This window comes from Diabrotica undecimpunctata, chromosome 7 (genome assembly GCF_040954645.1).
Source record: "Diabrotica undecimpunctata isolate CICGRU chromosome 7, icDiaUnde3, whole genome shotgun sequence".
NCBI classification, from domain to species: Eukaryota; Metazoa; Arthropoda; class Insecta; order Coleoptera; family Chrysomelidae; genus Diabrotica; species Diabrotica undecimpunctata.
In genome coordinates this window covers 148,211,717-148,232,751 of record NC_092809.1, presented here as the reverse complement: position 1 = coordinate 148,232,751, position 21,035 = coordinate 148,211,717, and the positions used below count along the sequence as shown (strand labels likewise).

General features: G+C 32.5%; 1 protein-coding gene across 1 annotated transcript in view; it reads left to right on the top strand.

The window, feature by feature from the left end:
• LOC140446023 (uncharacterized) overlaps positions 1 to 21,035 on the top strand; it is a 60,295-nt gene that overhangs the window by 25,372 nt on the left and 13,888 nt on the right. Inside the window, exon 5 of the mRNA XM_072538525.1 lies at positions 20,265 to 20,466. Coding sequence (XP_072394626.1) covers positions 20,265 to 20,466 — 202 coding nt within the window. The remainder of the gene's footprint in view (positions 1 to 20,264; positions 20,467 to 21,035) is intronic.

Sequence of the window (21,035 nt, the reverse complement as noted above, 5' to 3'; positions counted from 1 at the left end):
TTAAATTTTAAAATAGGTTATACATAATATACTCCTTAATATTGTTGAATAATGTGAAACACTTTTTTTTAAAGCTTTTTCATATTCTTCCAAATTAATAAAAGTTTAATCGGAAGTATCAAAGTATTTGCAGTTTTGTGAGATTTCTCAAAAAATATAAATTTCATGCTATAGTATAAAGTATTTTTTTACAAAATTGAAAAAGTTATGTACATATAACCTAATACGTGATTGAATATGAGACAAAGTGATTCATGAATTTGAAATATTTTTAAATCAACCTTTATACTTTCTAGTTGCTTATCACAATCTGCAGCTAATGTCTATTTTCTTCAGGAATTCTCTAACTGGTGCATGCCCGGTCAACATTCATGTTACTGTTCTCAATTTTTTTCTGTCTATATAAAGCAGTTCCTCTGTTCTTTTTGTACAGGGTACATCATTGAAGATTTTTCCATGTGTTTTTTGGGATTCTCTCCCAATATCGCTTATTTTAATCTGTCATAAGCACTTCATCAACAATTAAATAACAATGTTACATCTCAAAAGTTTCGTCTCTAACTGATAGAAGAAGATTTGAACTTGAATTTAGGCACTTGGTGATTTCATAAAATGTTTAAGGTAACATTACCGTCGAGAATGCTAAAAAATGACACATTTTCAACGTTTTTTTTTTTTATCTTACTTTATTAATAAAACATTTTTCGTTGTTCCTGTACTTTAAAGATGGCGCCAAAAATTTTACTGCTCCATGGAGGACAGTTAATCTCTGGAACAGCAAATGCGAAATATAAAATTCGAGAAAGAAAAGTTTTAAGAAGTGCCCTTACGTAATAATTTACCAGAAAAATTGAAAATTCTAAAAAAAAAACAAAATGGCGGACATTTAAAAAAATTGTTCACAAATTGACCTTTTGTTTTGCCAAATTGGGGTAAACTATCATAGAGAAAACCAAAACAAACAAAATGCATTAAGTTTTGATCATTGACATTGACAGATTGACATAAAATTTCTGTATAATATTTTAGAGTTATTTTTGAAGGTGAAAGGAATCTAAAAATGCAAAAAATGTATTTTTTTGAAAATTCTAGGCGATAATAGTACCTTAAATTGTTTATAATTCGAAAACGGTCAACTTAAGGGAAAAAAATGCAAGAGACTTTTTTGTTCGAACCAAAAGTTGATTTTTACAATTTAATAGAAAAAATTGTTTAAATTAGGGCTACTTTTCGCATGGGATTTTTCATGAATCTTATCCTGGGGTATCTCATCAAAGTGATTATGCAAAAAATTTCATGGGAATGATATCTAAGCAGCTTAAAATAATTCTGGACCTGTACCTTGTGACAGTGTTACGCTTGAAGGCAAACAAACCGGTTAGTACGTTACAGCGACACCATTTTTTCTATATTGTAAAAAAAATACTTTAGACTAAACAAAAATTCATATTTATTGACCAGTCTCATCGACTAAAAAAAAATGATATCTATTATATCATTTAGGTTAGGTGATGATACAGAACTTTCTAAACCATCACTTTTTTCTAATGTACTAAAAATGTGTTCCATATAATTCCATTTATTATGTGCGCAATAAAACTTCAACTATAATATAAATATAGACGGGGATTAAAACGGGATTGGGAATAAAATATTTACATAAACATAACAAACCATGCTTTAAAAACAATTTATTGCCAAGAGGGAAATAAGAAAACAGCAGCAGCAGAAGTCAATGTCTTCTACAGCAGGTCGTTTAAAAAGATGGCATCAAACACTCCCATTTCAACAACCATTTCATTGGGTAAGTTATGTGCTACAAATGAGGAAATGGTACAGCAGTATTCAGCGATAAATTCTGCGTAGAAAAAAAATGAAGTTCCTAGAAAGCACCATAAGAAAATAGAAAATTAAGTCGTAAAATCTTCGGTTTTATCAGGTTTGATAACGCCGCGTTGATCTCCCAACGCAGATGTAGAGCAGTCAAGGATGATGTAAGTAAGACTTTTGCTGTTTGCTAACTTGGAGGCCACTGTTTATTGTTCGATTTGATATTTGTTATGGTTTTTATTTATTACACTAATTGTAGTTTCTTCAAAGATTTGTTTCATCTGATTTTATTGTGATGGCATTTTCTTCCTTTCACAACTGCCGATATTCCAATACCTGTCTGATCCAATTGGGAATGTAGATTCCAATTTTGCCAACATTCTTCACTTTTTTAATTAAATCTAAATAATGAATGTATTTCTGATAATGTATTTAAATAAGTTTTGAGAACAATATTAATAAATATGATATTTAAATAGAGATATTAAAATGTTTTATACATTGATTATAATCTGTAATGGATACTTAATATTTTATATGCAAAAATAAAGTTATAAAAAGATTTCTCTTTAACTCTGTACAGTGAATAATAGCTGTAAGTTATACTCCGCAAATCAAACCGAATAACAATAGAATTATAAAATAATTAACCCAAATTGGTTATTAATAAACACTCCACTAATTTAAATTTTATGCTCTCCTTAAAAAAAAATGAAACTATAACCTACAACTTAATTTTTGCTTAAGAGTATCGTTTTCAGCAAAAGCAAGCAAAGCTGCGTTGAGTGGGACAGGTGATCTTATCGCTGACAACAAGAACACCAATGTACAGGTGGAATGAGAATTCTTTTTTTTTTATTTCTAACAAAATCGGAAGATTCGGATGACTGTATATCTGAAGAGATACGCATATAAACATGAAGGAGTATTCAACAAATGCAAAAGTGAACACCAGTCAAAAATCACAATCAAGATAATAAACTACACCAAATAATTCAAATATGCAAACACTAAATAGCCAAATTAAAAAATTAAAAATAGTGAAAGATACAAAAGAAGAACAGAGAGGCCACTAAAAGGAACTAAGCGACCTTAAACAGGAAATTGAGAAGGTTAATCAAATAATCACACGAAACAGCAAAAGAAGAAATAAATGGAGAAAATGATGAATGATGCGAAATTACGCTTGAAAAGACCAGAAAATGAAGGAATCTCCAATAACGTGGTAATACAACGTTTGCCAATTGATACAAAAACGATATGGATACACACAAGTAAATCATAAGAGTCTTCATGAAAAATATGAATATTTGCATTGTAATCATCTAGTTAGAATCTATGGAGAAGCTATGAGCATATTAACGTGTGTATTAAAAACGGCGTAGGTAGGCGTGGCTAACGATGATACCAATATGGTGGTGGGATCATGGCCGGACTCAATAATATTAAAACTACTATAAAAATATGACTAGTTATTCAGAAGATTTAATCATAATCTAAAAAAATGCAATACATTTTTAATAAACTATGATTTATTTATCCCGCGGTAAACACTAAAAACACGATATATCATACATAAAGATAAATTAATACAGTCAAATACTATTAATTTATTCTCTGAAGTACGGGCCATTACTTTTTTTACATATTTTTATACTAACCTGTAGAACGTTATTCCTGAAGATTTTTTATTAACATTGCTTCTGCTACTACAACTACGTTGAGAACAAGAAACCATTATTATGCACTATCACAATATATTATTACAGTTTCTATAAAAGTATTATAAAACTAAAAATATTCGAAAAACAACAAACGTAAACAAACACATACGATCTGTAAAAAGTGTCAAAACAATCTTAACAATATGGCCGAAGTGAGGTCGTTTTTAGCCACGTGATGCCCTCTCCATAGATTCTAACTCGATGATTGTAATAAATGAAACAATAAAATCTGGAGACGCAGGGTAAAACTGTAAAATAAATAATATGAGAAAAAGCGTAGCAAAATAACGTTAATCTAATGTACATAAATATTGACAATAAAAAATAATTATGTACAAAAAAAAAACAGGTAGAAAACGAAGAAGCAAATAGGACAAACCTAAAAATAGACTTGCTTGTTACCCTGTTTCTCTTATTTATACCTACCAAATTCTCTTTAGGTTTAGTAAGGGACCCCCTAACGACATATGTTTTGCACACTTTGAAAATCAAAAAGTCAAAAAGATATCAAGCTTAGAGCATGTGATGTGCAATGACTTCATGTAATTTTGCAAGACAAGCGAACTTAGGGACATCAAAGGACATCGTGATTGAAGAATATTGCATAGTGGGCGGTAACGACGAGAAGCTATCAACACCAATGTGATTGCTAACATCCATGTGATAAAAGAGAAAAAGAAATTAAGCTCATATCTCTAATTAATTTAGAGTTTGTGTAAATAACAATTACCTAACTAAAAGATAGTATTATAGAGGAGTTTGTACAAAATAGACTCTAAAATCAAAACCAATTTATATCGATTTCACAAAAACCAACGATTTCGAAGAAATTATGTAGAATATTAAAGTAGCTTTTACTGTACACGTAGCATCAAAAGTACCAGAAACTTTATAGAACTATAATATACTCAACGAATATGAAGGTTCATGTATGTGCTATATGAACATTGTATAAAATGGTAATTTTAGTAATAACTAAGTGGTTGAATATGTCATAAAAAACAATTTTGTTGAAATTTTTTACCACAAAGCAACTAAAAACACAACAACATATTATAGAAACTCTGCTGTACTGGATGGGGTCCACAACATAACCTTAAGATTCTCCGCTCTTGACCTTATCTATCCAATGGCAGAATACTGTGCACAGGTGTGGTTGAATAGCAAGCAAATCCACCTGATCGACAATCATCTAAACTGTACAATGAGTATGATAACAGGCACAATTATGCCCACCCCCACAATGTGGCTATCTATCCTTAGTAACATCGTTCCGCTCAATCTACGCTGGGAACATACATGGGTTAAAGAATACAACAAAATTATGGATAATCGTTAACTTCTAGTTCACAAAGACATTTTCCATACCCTTGGATACAGACTCTATTCCAGGTTACCTCACCTGAAATCTGCTCAAATGCTGTATCGATCCAATTTTGACTTAAATATCCTATGGAAAGAAGAGTCGGAATATAAAATAGTTCTGCCCTACCATAGTGTACTGGACATCACAGATAACCTGACGGATTTGATCGTCCCGCAAGATTTGGGCAACACTTAATTGAATCGATACAAACTGCTGAAGATGCTACGGCTTCCTCTACAGATAGAGTAAACTTCCCTCAGCTTCGTGTGATAGTGGCTCTTCGAGACAGACTGTCAACTAAATAGTACAAGACTGTCCATGCAGGGCATACACAGGCAACCCTAAAGACTTCTTAATGGAAACCGAAATGTCAATAAAATATATAATTTGTGTAACCCATGAATGTAAATTGAATAATCTATTATGTGATGTAAGCCATGTGCTAAATAAATAAAATCACAAAGCAAAATCTCCCCTGAGGTTAAAATGCTTGAATTTTTCGGATGATTATTAAAAAAAATATTTGGTATCATGAAAACCTAGTTCAATTTCGAGTTGGTTTAGATAAAAGGAGAATCTTAGAATTTTGGACATATTGGTAAAGAGAAATCGAGTTCAATGAAAGATAAATAAAAATAAATTAACACTAGATTATAAACCAGTGAAGATTGTGTACACAAGATTATTCATTATTTAGAGTTGAATTAAGAATTCCATTAGTTCGCTTCGTGTATTTTTCTCAAAACTTCAAAATATTACTTTATAATAAACAATTGGCAATTTAAACTAATTCTTCTATTAATTTCTGTACTTCTATATATCTGCCCTAATGTTTATTGATTGTTTTGTAAATGTAATGGAAATATTATTTATCACTTATTCTTTATGGTTAACATATATGTTGACACACCAATTTTTGTTGAACGTTTTCTGTAAATGTAATCCGAATCTATTCTATAATTTTCTCGTAATCCGCCATGGAAACTTCGTAATAAATGATTTCGAAATGATTTTCGAAATTTTATTGGATGGGTTTGTACAATTGACAACTTTTCAACATTATATTCATTACATCCAATATTTATTTATATTTAAAGTTAGTCATTTTAAGACTTTTATATATGACATTGCTGTCCTCTCCAAATTTCTTCTGGTCATTTCTGGATCGTTTTTGATGTTTTTTTTTTTTTCATTTTATTAATCTTCTGGAGTTCTTTGTTTACGAGTGGCAATAAATAATCATTTTTTTCTTTTATTAAAATCGCTATTAGCAGGTTTGTTTCTTCCTGAAGTGCATTTACGTTGGAGCAGGTATTTTTGGCCCTTATCATATAGTGATTTGACGATTTCCTTTTTGATATTTATGTTGCGATTTGAATGATAATTTAAATACGTATTGGTGTAAGTTTGTTTTCTTTAGACTTTAGTTTTCCGGATTGGAAATCGAAACATCAAAGCAAATATAAAATGTAATTTAGCTGGGATGCTACCGAACGTGGAGCGGTGTTCTTCATCGGTTCACAGTTTTCGAAGGGAAATAGAAAATAATAGAAAAGGACAAAATTTAAGCTCAATATTGGTGGTTTACGATCCGTGGAATAGGATAGAATTGTCGCTTTATGGTCGGCGCGGATAGTCTCGTCATTTGTCGGTAAATCGACACAATTCAAAGGAAGGTTGGAAGCTGATGCACAGTTGGTAGTTACCCTTCCGACGTAGTTAGGGGCTGGTACGGTCAGTGTTTTGGTAATTTTAATTTACTATGGAAAGGTGTGACGAAATTGTGCTGAATTTTTTATCATTGTATAAATTACCCCACTTATTAAAATTTTTAACACTGGTGGTGTACAACAGACTAAACTTGATACTCGAGGGGACACGCTCCATCGGAATGGTCCGATCACATTTTGGGGTAAGTCGAGTGAATTTATTAAAAAGTAAATATTTATTAATTTCACAGTAACGTGGCGGGTCAACTGTGCTCTCTTTTCTTTTCAACATTATGTATTTTCTATTTCTCTCCGCCGACGTGAACCGACGAAGAGCGCTGCTCACGTTCCGTGAGATCCCGGCTTTACAATCGATTGGGGGTTAATCCCATATAAAAATATCTACAGGTAAAAAGAAATAGGAATACGACTTACACACAATCAATTTATTTTACCACCAACGACCGGTTTCGCATACTATAATTTGCTATGCATCTTCAGGACAACGGTACATGGTAAACTAAATGCTGAAAATATGATAACCCATATTAGGGTGCTGTCTGGTACAGAATATACAGCAATTATGCCAATATTTTATGTGTGTGATTATTAAATATGAATTTAAAAATTAAGTGAAAAACGATCTAGTAAAACTGAAATTAAATAAATAAATATTACTTACATGCCGATACAAGGATTATTATTAAATGTTTGAGAAAACAGTTAAAAAACTGTTATGGTAACCTGCTGACAGGTGATCATCGGTTTTACTGCAACTATTTAACAAATAAAGGGAAAGTTCGTGAGGCGAAAAGATGTTAACAACTAGACTAGGAATGTAGGTATTGTGTAAATTGTTTGTTGAAAATTAAATGTGATGTGTTATATTATTTAAAAGTTATTTATATTTATTGAAGAGGAAAATGTGTGTTATTTATTACTGTATGTACTATATGTACCGGTACCGGTACCAACGGTACATGTACTACTACATGTACCGAAGGTGACCTGAAGGTGCATAGCAAATTGATTGTGAGTAAGTCTTCTTCACACAGGCAATATATTCAAGATTTAAAAATATCTATATTTATTGTTTGAAATGTATTCATAAATATATTTAACCCGGCGTCACCCAGGTGGGGTCCAATGGTACCCCCAACACACTTAGAACTAGCATAATTCTATGGTTAATACACGGCTGTTTTATTGGTTGCCTACAGCTTCCTAAAACATGTTGCCGTTGGGTATTCTGAACCAATTTCAGTTGTAAGTTGATCGTCAAAGTGAGTACAGTGTTCTGCAATCCGATTAGACCCCACCTGGGTGACGAAGACACAATTTTAATTCGCAAGGTAACTAAGACAATCTTAATTCGTGGCGTTATTTGTTGTACATACAAACTTTTTTCTCTAGAATGAATTACGAAAAAGAACAAGCCAAACTATTGGCACTTTGGCAGGAACTCGAAGAAGATGAGTACGAAATTATGGACTCCGACGATAAAAACGAAATTGATCACATAAGTAATCAGTCTGATGGTGAACAAAATAAAGAAATTGAGGAACTAGAAGTATTGGAATCTGAAAATAAGCGAAAAGAAGATAAAAAATATCCTTATTATTTAGGTAGGATTTCCAAAACAAAATGGAGAAAACACCATACTAATAAAGCAGTTAGAACGAGGGCAGAGAACATAATTTCGAACTTACCAGGATCCAAACCATATGCTAAAAACGCTAAGACTCTTTTAGATTGCTGGCTTCTTTTTTTATGAAGAAATGCTTGAAGGTATCACGGTCTGCACCAATGTATTGATAGATAAAAAAGCGTTAGCCTACAAAGATAAAGCATATTGTAGCAGGACCAATATTGTTGGAATAAAGGCATTATTTGGCCTCCTCTACCTAGCGGGTGTATATAGAAATGGTCATCGTAATCTAAAAGACCTTTGGCGAACAAATGGTACAGGAATCAATATATTTTGTTCAGTGATGGTACCCAATAGATTTACATTTTTATTGTAGTGCTTACGTTTCGATAATGTAGACAATCGACAAGAAAGGTAACAGTCTGATAAGTTGGCTCCTATTAGGGCAGTTTTTGGAAAATTTGTCGCAAATTGTCAACAAGCTTACTCACCAAGACAGTACTTGACTATTGACGAGAAGTTAGAGTCTTTTCGTGGGCGTTGCTCATTCCTTCAGTTTATTCCGGACAAGCCCGCGAAATACGGGATAAAAATTCAGGCCCTAGTAGACTCCAGTCCATAGTAGAATGGAAATTTATGCAGGGACCCAGCCAGATGGGCCGTACCAAATAAGCAATAAACGTATTGATATTGTCCAAAGACTGATAGCAACAATTTCTGGTAAAAATCGAAATATCACTTTCGATAATTGGTATACCTCTTACGAACTTGTGAAAATTTTGCGTGAACGACATAGTTTAACTTCAGTAGGAACTATGAGGAAAAACAAGCGAGAGATTCCCCCAGAATTTATACAGATTAAGAACAGACAACCACAGTCCTCGGTATTTGGATTTCAGGAACACATAACTATGGTATCCTTTGTACCAAAAAATTGGAAAAACGTGATTTTATTATCATCACTTCATCACGATGATGAAATAGATAAATCTACCGGCGAGAAACTTTTACCAGAAATAAAAAGTTTCTATAACTTTACAAAAGGACGGATTGATAGGTGGATGATTTGACAGGAAGTTACAGTGTAGCTCGAAATTGTAGAAGGTGGCCACTAAGAATATTTTTTTCACTAATGGACACAGCTGGAATCAACAGCCAGGTAATTTACAGAACAAACACTAGTGACTATTCAAAGAAACGTCGTATATTCCTGGAAGGTCTGGGATTAGCATTAGTTACGCCAAGTAATCCGCGACTTACAAAATATTTACGATCCACAATAGTTTTGGGAGAAAGTGACCAAGCTCCACCGAAAAAGCAACGTACGGGACGTGGACGGTGTCAAAAGTGTTCCAGAAAATCTGACCGGAAAACTAAACAAACGTGCGATCAATGCCAAAATTTTTATTGTTCAGATCACCTTCATCGCATTTGCGATGAATGTATCCAGTTCCGGGACTCCTAACTTTTTTCAAACTTGGATATCCAATGCCCTGCTTTTTTATATTTTTATTTGAACCTTTTGAAAAAACTTTTTTGGAAAATCTCTTATTTTGTATCATTATCTTTTGTTTGTGATTTTTTTATGTATTTAGTGTTTTTGTTATGAAAACTTAGATATTCAAATAAGATATTTAAAAAAATAAATTCGTGTTCGAAATATTTGTTCAGTTTTTCCAATTAATTTTAAATGGGGTCAATAATACCTCACTTGGGTTATTATACACACATTTTTCACCTGGGAGACGCCGGGTTAATATGAATTTTTTAAATTTTTTTCGTTTAATATCTTATTTATTTTTGCTAATTCTGAATGATAATTGGGTCAATTTTTTCATATTTGTATATATTATTAATATGGTTTTAACAGGAACATTATATGTCATGTAAGTACTGTCTGACTGGCCGGGTCAGCCCAAGATGTTATTACTAATTATTATTATATAATCACATGTACTATTTCGTGCTATACTATTATACTAAGTGCTTAGTAGTTGATAAACAGATAACTTTGGTTACCGGGTAAATTTGGTACCAAAAAAAATTTATTTATCTTATAATTTTAATGAAATACATATTTAACTCGCAGTATGACAAAATATACTATGAACAATTCGGCAAAAAGTAAGATATATTGGAATCCTTAGTTTTGACTATATACAAAATGGCGATTTTTTGAAAAAAATCGTTTGCTACTCGTCTGATTTTTTTTTCTAATGAAAAATTGGTACTACAAATTAATTTTATTTAAGTACATGTTCTACCATTCCAATCAAAAAATTTGATCAAGAAAAATTTTGCAAATTTATATTACGAACATTTTGGTACCAAATTTGCTTGGTACCGTTTTGGTACGAGTTAGTCGTAGTCATGTTTTTGGAGGTTCGTCGCTCGCCTATAATAACAATAATTGTTGTTTTAAATTTTGTTTTTCTTTTTTTTTTTTACTTCAAATTTAAACATAACCTAACCTTACCGGCGCTCCGATACAGAAACTAATCCTGAAGATATTTTAATTAATATAATTTTTAAAAATTAGATATGAATCAAAATATGAAGAATATAATAAATTTAAAGTTAACCCAGTATCCTTTAGAATTATTTTTATTTACTTTATTTCAATTTTGTCTCTCAATTTTAGCGGTTATAACAACATATGTATGTTATAGCGTTATAGTCCTTAGTTTTCAGATTATTTTTGTCGATTCGATCTAAATTGCTCTTTATACTGTATATAATAGTATAAAAGAATAATTTACGTTCCCCAGTAAAGTGATTCACCCTACGATAAACACATGGATGCGTTGTCCATTCATTACAGTTTCTATTGTTAAGAGTCACGGGAAATATTTCGTTTATTAACAAGCACAGACAAGTTTTGGCTTGTTTTTGTACACATAGATAATTATTACACTGTTGTTTTGTTAATTATTCCAATAATAACCGTATCAGGTACTTAAACTTGTTATCATATATTTGCTTACAATGACTGTGTCTAAATTTGGTTACATACAAATTTACAAGTAGGTAATGATTCAAGGATGCATTCATATGCATCGATAGCTATAATGGTCGAGAAAAATTTTCGTTCAAATTAACATCACGTTTAATATTTTGTTTAATTCAGATTTGCTTCATATAAAAGATGACATTTCTTCTTCTTCTCTCTTCTTCGGCTTTCCCATTATGAGTTTGTCGTTTTTGTCCTCCATAAAACTCTAGTCACCTTCTCTGAGGTCTTTATCTATCATATCATTTCCTATGTTTTCTTCTCCGTCTTCTTCCCGGCGGGTCCCAAACCCATATTATTTTCGGCCACCTGCCTCCTGTGCTCTGGCATTCTTGTTCCATGCCCGTACCACTGCAGGGCTGTTTTCCAACTTTTCTTTCTGTTCTTATTCTGTATTCCCTGGAAAGGTAAAATACTACTAGACGCCAGAAGGCGCTATTTCATCTACTTTCGACTTTATAGAAATAAAAGGAGTACCTGGGGTATGGTATACCCCAGATACTCCTTTTATATACCAGGGGTATCGTATGTATAGAAACACAAAAATGCGCTTCATCATCAATTAGGAAGGACGGTATCAGAGAAATTACACGATTAAACCATGATAATTATCACCTTACATTTTTGTAGTGCTAAAAAGGTTTATGCGTTATCATAAGGCTACTCTGTTTTCCTGATTTTTTTGTCGAAATTTTTATTTGTGAAGTTGTGAACTCATATACGTGTGCACCGTACGTGAGCACGGTGTCAATAAATATATTACTTGGGATTCCCGTGTTGCTGTTATGTTTATGAGAAATTTTTATTGTATCTGCATTCTCTTGCAAGCATTTGTTAATAACTTTTCCAGTGCTTTTCATGTTTTAAGCGTTTGTTACTGATTTTCTTTCAATATCCATAAATTAATCTTAAACTTAGCCCACTGTATCCCAGTAAAAATATTCTATAACCTCAGATTTCCATCATCAGGCATCGATGAAATTTTTGAATTAATCGCTATAATTTCAGATCTATTCCATGCCGAAGTGTCCAAAATTGGCTATATAACAGTATTTTCTGTAAAATAAACTTTTTGTTATAATATAGAAAATATTACGTATCTTCGATAGCTTTATACTTATTTGGAAAAGGGATTGTTCAAAACTTTTGGATCTATTACTGATGCTTAAGTAAAGTCAATTTCAAATGGATAGCGTTTAATTGCAATTAGGGTAGAGATAGTAAAGGTAGTATTGTTGTTTTTCTCACGAAAAAAAAAATAGAAATTGACCCTATTTTTATCATACATAATTTTTCTAATAAAATTGACCGTTTTTCTGATATTCTATGTTGAGTTTTCTCCTTCAATGAATTATAACTATGTAGTAGAGCTTAGAGCAAAAATTAACAAAACAATCTCGTTGATTTTTTATAAGCTACATTTTATCAATTAACAATTTTCGTTCATATTAATATGTATTGTTACTTCCAGGTTTCTTCATATTAGACCTATTTTTCTTGCGGTATATGACTAAATTGATCGTGGAGATTTTCTTGGTTCACGTGCGTTTAATTTTTTTAACAAACATAAAAAGCATTGAAACATACTGTACAAGAATGATCGGATAGACATAGTGGTTTTCATATTTTAATGTTACTTCTCTATATGCCATTTGTGTATCAATATTGTTATATTTAAACATTAAACCGCGTTAAAGAATTTAAAGAGGGGCATTCACGTTCCGATATATAGTCCGACTTGTGGTCCAACCTCCGAATTTGAACCGTGGGTGAGTGGGCTTGCTGGATTAAACATTTATAGGGACGGGGACGATTCGAAGGTCCAACGTCCGACTGGTGACAGTGTGGGAGAGTGAATAGAGGATTCGGAAGTCGGATCCGGATCAAAACTTTCCTCGGTCAGCGCTTGACCTTGAGTACCTACTGCACGCCTTCCGTAATGAACAGTAAAGGAATCTCTGAATTTATTGATATTTACAGAAATAGTCTCCGTTTTGTGGGGTACCAGTATTGCTCTATATAGATCGTCGGATTTCCGACGAAGCTCGTCTACGATTTTTGCCTTATGCCTTTGAGAGTACTGAAAGATATAATCAAGGGAGTAAAATATGTGAAAACTGTGGTTTCCTGGGGAACTTTTCGTGAAAATTGAATTTTCTTTTGAAAAACAAATTTTTTTCTCCCTTATGCTATTTTATGAATCGATACAGGAGCATTGATTCTTTTTTTTTTTAATATTTGGCACAAAGGCTACTGGTGTTAATTATGACATAAAAATGTAATGTTTTTAAGTCAATGTCCGTGATTTTCTCCTCCATGCAATTTGAAAGTTTGTTGGTTTTCACAATAAGTTATCTGTAAAATAAAGACAGGTCGCTAAAATGACAAATTTTACCATGGAAAAGTTGCTGAAAATTAGGAAAATTCGATTTTCAGAAAAACGCACCCTGGTTTAACTCTAAATTTCCTTTTTTTTGCTCATCTCATGACATTTTCAGTATACAAAAAGGCATATGACATAAAATCGTGGTCCGACTTCGTATTGAAATTCGACGGTCCAATACGCGAACCGAAGTGCGCAGAAAACAGCCCAATAACACCTGCTGAATGAATGCGAAGTATGAAAACACGACCAACATAGCGTTCTGCGGTCAATGACATTGAGTAACTTCGTTTCACAATAGTTCACACGATCAACGAATAATTTCTTCAGTCAACATTTTTTCCCTTCTTTTCAAATGGTGAGGCTAACAAGCACAATGCTGTTGCCACTTTCTCCTCCTAATTCTATTTTGTGTAGAGTTTATTCGGTACTTTTTTTGGCTAACCGATGTACATCACCGTGAAAACAGACTAGGACTGAAGTTGGAGCATTAGAAGTATTGGGAAGAGCAGTCATATAGACAACTTGTAAACACCGTAAATTAAAGAAGTCATACTTGGGCCACATGTTGAGAAATCCACGATATTCCATACCAAAAAATCATACTCGATCATACTGGTTGTACAATATTATGAGACAGGTGTGGAATTTCTAACTTATCCTACATATTTTAGCAGGCAAAAAATACATAACACCCTCGTATTGTTAAATATACGACAAAAATGTGTTGTTTTATATCTTTTAAAATTATAAAATTAGAGACACTTTCTCTTTTGAGTCGTTGTTTCTTATTTTTATCTATAATAAAATCCAATAAATGCTTAGATATCTGTTTGATTATTCCATTTTTCTTTGTCGGATATTCCTTCAATATTCGCTGACGTATGTTTATAAAGGGTGATTCATTTAGAGGTACTTTTTTTTTTCAAAAAGAATAAACAATGAAAAAAATAAATTTTATTTGAAAATATTTATTATCATACAAAAGAACCATTCTTTACAATTACTTCTTATAAATGTTGGCCATGACTACGATTAAGTTGGTTCATTCTGAAGTTCCAATTCTCGATGATTCGTTCCAGCATTTCGATTGATATTTCACCAATGATTCGAGTAATATTGGCCTCCAATTGCCTCAATCGTATCTGATTTATTCATGTAGACTTTGGACTTTAGGTAGCCCCAAAAGAAAGAGTCTAGAGGTGCGATGTCACAGGATTTAGGCGGCCACACTGGTCCAAAGCGTGAAATAATTTGTTCACCGAATCGTTCTCGCAGTAAAGCCATGCTTTCATGAGCTGTATGGCAAGTAACGCAATATTGTTGGAACCAAATGTCGCCTAGACCACGATCTTAAATTTCAGGTACCAAATAGTCCGTTATCATGGCACGATATCGGTCTCCATTCACAGTAACATTCTGGCCGGCCTGTTTTAAAGAAATATGGACCAACAATTCCCAGCTCACCAACAGCCAACAGCCCATAAACCCCACCAAACAGTTGTTTTTTTAGGGTGTAATGACAACTCTTGAACCTCTTTTGGTTGTTCATCACCCCAAATAGGGGCATTTTGTTTATTAACGTACCCATTAAGCAAAAAATGGGCCTAATCTGAAAACAAAATTTTTCTCGAAAACAGTGGATCTTCTGATAGCTTATCAAGAGACCATCGACTGAAACGGTGACCACTCGGAAGGTCGGTCGGCTTCAGCTCTTGCACTAATTGAATTTTGTATGCTTTTAAACCAAGATCCTTACGTAAAATACGCCAAGTTGTTGCATATAACAAGCCAAGCTGTTGAGAATGGCGACGAATCGATTCTTCATTATTTTCGAGTACACTATCCGTTACCAACGCTATATTTTCTTCAGTATGTGCTGAATGTGGTCTATTTGGTCGCGTGTTATCCAACAATGAAAACTGGGTTTCAAACTTACTAATCGTAAAGCGAATTGTACGTTCGGTAGGCCGATTATGTAGACCATAAATTGCTTTAAGCCTACGAAACACATTCCTCACGGAACTCCCATTTTCAAAATACAACTTAATAATTTCTAGACGCTGTGCCGGGCCATCATGAAATGTCAAACAATACTGAACAAAAGCGAAATGTCAGTTTGACAGTATTCATGCACGATCTCCAATAAAATCCCCACCAAAAAAAGTACCTCTAAATGAATCACTCTTTACAATTCCGTTACGGAACAAAACAATGAAAGAATTATGTCTAAAACTGTCACAAGATATTTATATATTTTTTTAAATTGTGTTCTAGGAAATATCAAGTCTATTCTTGTTTTGGGTTTCACATGCATCGATTTTTTAGGTTGTCACCTGCATTTGTAGGGGATATTTCAATGGAGGGTGAATAACTCGGATTTTGATGCTGATGGTTTCCCATTTAATTTTAATACATTAACCTTAAGCTCAATAATTGTTTTATAGGATTTTTTCCTAAATATTTTACGGTTACTGTTCTTTTTTAACTGTTAACAGTTTAATTTAGAATTTACTTAGTTATTTAACTAAGTTTAACCTAGGAGCAGTTATTCCAGTTTAGCTCTATGAGACCTGAGCAAAAAGGCAAAAGAAAAACAATAATTACATTTGGATCCAGGATCTATTCGATTTTACAATTTAGACGATTTATTCTTAATTATTTAGCGGTTACCTTACCTTGGTACAGTTAATTCACAATTAATTGATTGTTTAATTTTTACTTAATTTAAATATTTAAATAATTTTTAATTGTTATACGATACTATATATGGGTAATTCTCCACTAAATGAAAAATCCCTGTCCCAATCTAATTTTATGTAATAAATATTAATATTTTTGAGTTTTTTGTATCAATAACTCTTTATTATTAGGTATTCTTGGCACGTCACGGCATATTAGTAATTTAATAATGGAATATTTAAATAAATGAACCTCAAAACACAGTCCCCTGGTATGTTCCAGAAATACAAATCTTGTTCTGCCCTTCATTTAATTAACAAACATTCCCATTTAATAAAATTTGCTTTAGGGGACTGTTTTGTACAGAAAATTTCCAAATAGTGGAGGAACACCCATATATATATATATATATATATATATATATATATATATATATATATATATATATATATATATATATATTATACTATAGATTATACATTATAACAGTTAGTTACCACTTTTTACCTATTTAATATTCGTTGTGTTTTTAAAGATACTCTGAATGTTATAAAAATTTATCAAAGCTTTAGAATAACTGTTTTATACGATTTATTTGTAGCTATAGAGCAGTTACTTCTGTTTAATTTTCTGATAATTCAACAAAAAAAAATAAATCTCTTCCAACTAGGATCACTCATATTATATGATTTGTTTCTCTATTTATTTAACATATAATTAATTGTTTAGCTGGATGAAAAAAGAAATTCTAGACATGGCGGAAGGAAGAAGAAATGTAAAACATAATGAAAAAGAATACAAAAAAATAAACCAGTTAAAAAGAAAATAATACCAAAAATAAATGCATAATTCAAAACTACGACGAAGCAGTAACAACTAATATTTCGAAACCCAATTATTTCAACTTCCATAAAAAATACAAATAAAACATATTCAAGAAAAAAACTTCCCAAATATAATAAAAATCATCAACACCATTAAAGATCACAAAGAATTATTCAAACTCTGGCAAACAAATATACTAAATCTTTTCTAACTGAACCACAGAAGGGGAGTATGCGATCTTAAATTAAAAAAATAATACGGTTGTTGGACAAGATGACGTAATTGTGAAAATAGTTGAACTCTTTATTCATTAACCACCTGTACAAACTATACAAAACATTCAAAATACTGGGAAAATATTATCAGATTAACTGAAATCAATCTTACTCTCAATTCCAAAGAAGCAGAATGTTTGTCGCTGCGAAGATCGCCACCTAATTAGTTTAGTGGGCCAAGCACTTAAGGCTTTCCCAAAGGTAATTGGCGAGACAAATTTATAATACACGTGAAGAGTTGGCAAGATACACGGTCAAGGTGAGAGATAAACGCAGTCCCATGCGTATTGATAAAATAATAATCTAATGGAATGAAATCGAATGGAAATGGTATCGAATCGAATCGAAAGGAATAAAATCGAATCGAATGGAATAGAATTGAATCGAATTGAATGGAATTTAATCGAATAAAATAAAATTTTAATAAAATTAAATCGAATGGAATCGAACTGGAACGAATTGAATTGAAATCAATTAAAATTAAATTAAAATCCATCGCTTCGTGCGTAGACGATAAGAAAGCTATGCTTCCCCTCCTCGGTCACTCCTGGAGTACCACTTCCCGTTTTTTTTTTTTCGAATACTTTCTCTGTTAGATACCGACTATAATAATATCAAATATGCTATTCCTCACCGGCACCTTTAGAGTCTGTGTGCTGTAGTCAATTTAGATATATTATTAATATGTTTTATTACAATTAAAATAAAATCATTTTTTTCAGTCAATAGTGTCAACAGTATCAATTATCGATCTTTTACACCGAATTCTGTCTATTGAGACCTAGATTTTTTTATGGTATGGAACCATTGCAGCAATCTAAAGTGTTAAGCAAAGTAATCTTGAATTCACATACCTCTATGGCTATTTCTTAAGCTTATGTACGCATAATCGAAGCCAATGCATTATTGAAACGGAATACCGCTTCTATCTCTATCCTTATCAAATTGTCTTTACCTATCGAGATTGTGCGATAGGATAAAGATCTTATACGATCTTTTTTTTCGTCCCTTATTTTAGCCGGTACTTATAAATACATACGTTGGTACACAGTTAAATGGTGATTCGTATAAGGTTTCAAATCGTTACAACCCGGCATTAAATGATATAAAGAGCATTTTTGGTGATGCAGTTATTGGTGAAACCATCTATGATTGGTGGGCCACGTTATGCGGAGGGACTAAAGTGATCCTGCTAAAATAACCGTGCTAAATAGACCGACCGGAAGAAGAAGGGGGCGACCTAAACTCATATATCTGGACGATGTGCAGGACAATCTAAGGAAGAATGGAGTAAGGAGATGGAGAAGGCAGACACTAGACAGGGAAGGATGGAAGAACGTTTTGAGGCAGGCCAGGACTCACGAAGGGATACCGCGCCAACTGATGATTAAAGCGCATTTATTGACAAAATCACAGCAGCACAGCCAGTCGATTTATATATTTGATGAAAGATAAATCTAAAAATTATTATTGTTAGTTTGTTGTGCGAGAAAGAGGAATAACAAAATAAACTTCCAAAAAGGAAGCGTAATAAATGGATACATGAAAATTTGTAAAAAGCGAAACACAGAAACTGAATTTGCTATTTTCTTTCTTGATTTAATTGATCAACACAAATTTTATCAATACTTTGGAATGCGTTACGAAAAATATCAAGAACTTAAATCTGATCTCACAAAAGAAATAGAACATTTATCATGTGCGCTGATTCGTTTGAATACAAAAAATATTAAATTGCGGATCGTCGTTGCGGTTCCGACCGGTCCGGACAAGTGCGCGCTTACCTTTATACAAATGCCATTAGTAGTTGTCCGTTTGTTTGGAATCATATTCATTTGTTCGCCTTCAGGCACTAGACATTTTAAATGAACAAAGTTCAGTATCGTCCTTCTGCAGCGAAAATCGAAAAATAATAGAAGTGATTTTAAAACGCTCATGACGAAACATATCAAGTTTTAATTTTTCTGTGGCAAACGATTTTTATAAATGCCAAACCTCCTCTCTCACACACACATTTCAACTTTAACGCAAAACCTTTTTATCTCTCGTGTGAACGAGATCTTATAGGATTAATTTGTATTTATATATAGCAGTTTCTTTTTTTATAGTATTTTTCCTATTTATCGATTACTACACTTTGTAACAAATAATTAACGGCTACGTAATTTTATAACGTACCTCAGTTACGTACTGTGCGTAAAAATTCTTGTGGTTCCTTTTCCTTTCGGAGCTTAGTTATCATGATAGCTATCCGTTGCAGCTACTGAAGAAATCCTCCTTCGGTCAACGTTTCTTTTACCCTTGATCTTTCCTTGCATGAGAAGTCTTAGCATTTCATACTTCTCACCCCCAATAATACGGCCCAGGTATACCAATTTAATTGTTTTAATGACACTCGTTTTGACACTCAGCACTTCGGCAATGTGCACTCTTTGAATCCACACTATTTTGAGCGTCCGTCTATAGCACCACATTTCCAATGGTTCCAACTTCTTGATTTGTTCTATCTTTTATATCTAACTTTCCATCCCGTACAACAAAGTAGATAAAACGTAATATGTTAACGATTTTATCCTCAATTAAGATCACGATTAGTAAGAATGCCTGAAACTGACACGTTCAAATTTAGGAACAACGATTCTATATAATTATTGCTTAACGAGAACTAATTATTTCATAGAAGATATCTAAATCACGATTAATATATTATTTCCAAGTATTTATTGATGTGTCTTACCCTGAAAGAAAAAATCCGTATTTAGCAGCTCTTGTTAAAAAAATATGATTTTCAACATTGTTTTTATGTTAAAAGGACCGGAAAAAAATGTACCCTCCACGACCAAGGGGGAATCGCAAGCAGAGAAAGAAAGCTACTGAACCGCCGGTGAAACTAGATACTTTACGATTTTGCCTTAGTGGATTATCGTCTCAGGATTCTGGTGTTGGGTCAAGTCAGGAGTGCCCTCCGCTGGATTTGGGACAAATCATCGTGCCGGACATACATTTAAAACAAGGTAAATTTTATACATATTTTTATTGCATGTGGTGATGGTATGCATTTTTCGGTACGTCCTCGGACATATTGCTATTGAATAACTAAGGTCTTTAACTATTTGATATTTTTTTGGGAATTAACTACAAATGTATTATTACTACAGGGTGTTTCAAAAAGGTTTGTCATAAATTAAATCACGCATTCCGGGGACAAAAATAAATTGATTGAATCCAACTTACCTTAGTACAAAAGTACACAAAAAAAGTTACAGCCCTTTGAAGTTACAAAATAAAAATTGTTTTTTTGCATTATCTCCTAAACTACTTGACATTTTGTAATAAAAATGGACACGTTACTTTCTTGTTCTGAAAGCATTTTTCATACAAAGAAAAACAACAAAATCTAAGCGCACAGAAAAATTTTAAGGGAGCTGTGCAGCTCTAAATACCCCCAAACTTTTGAGTACTTTCAAATCAAATGAATTTTGTGGCATCATTAGTTTAACACATTATTTTTAAAACTTTTTTGCCTCTTATTATTTTTTTCAAAAAACAATTTTTATTGAGTTTTTTCCTTCCCGGCCCTTTT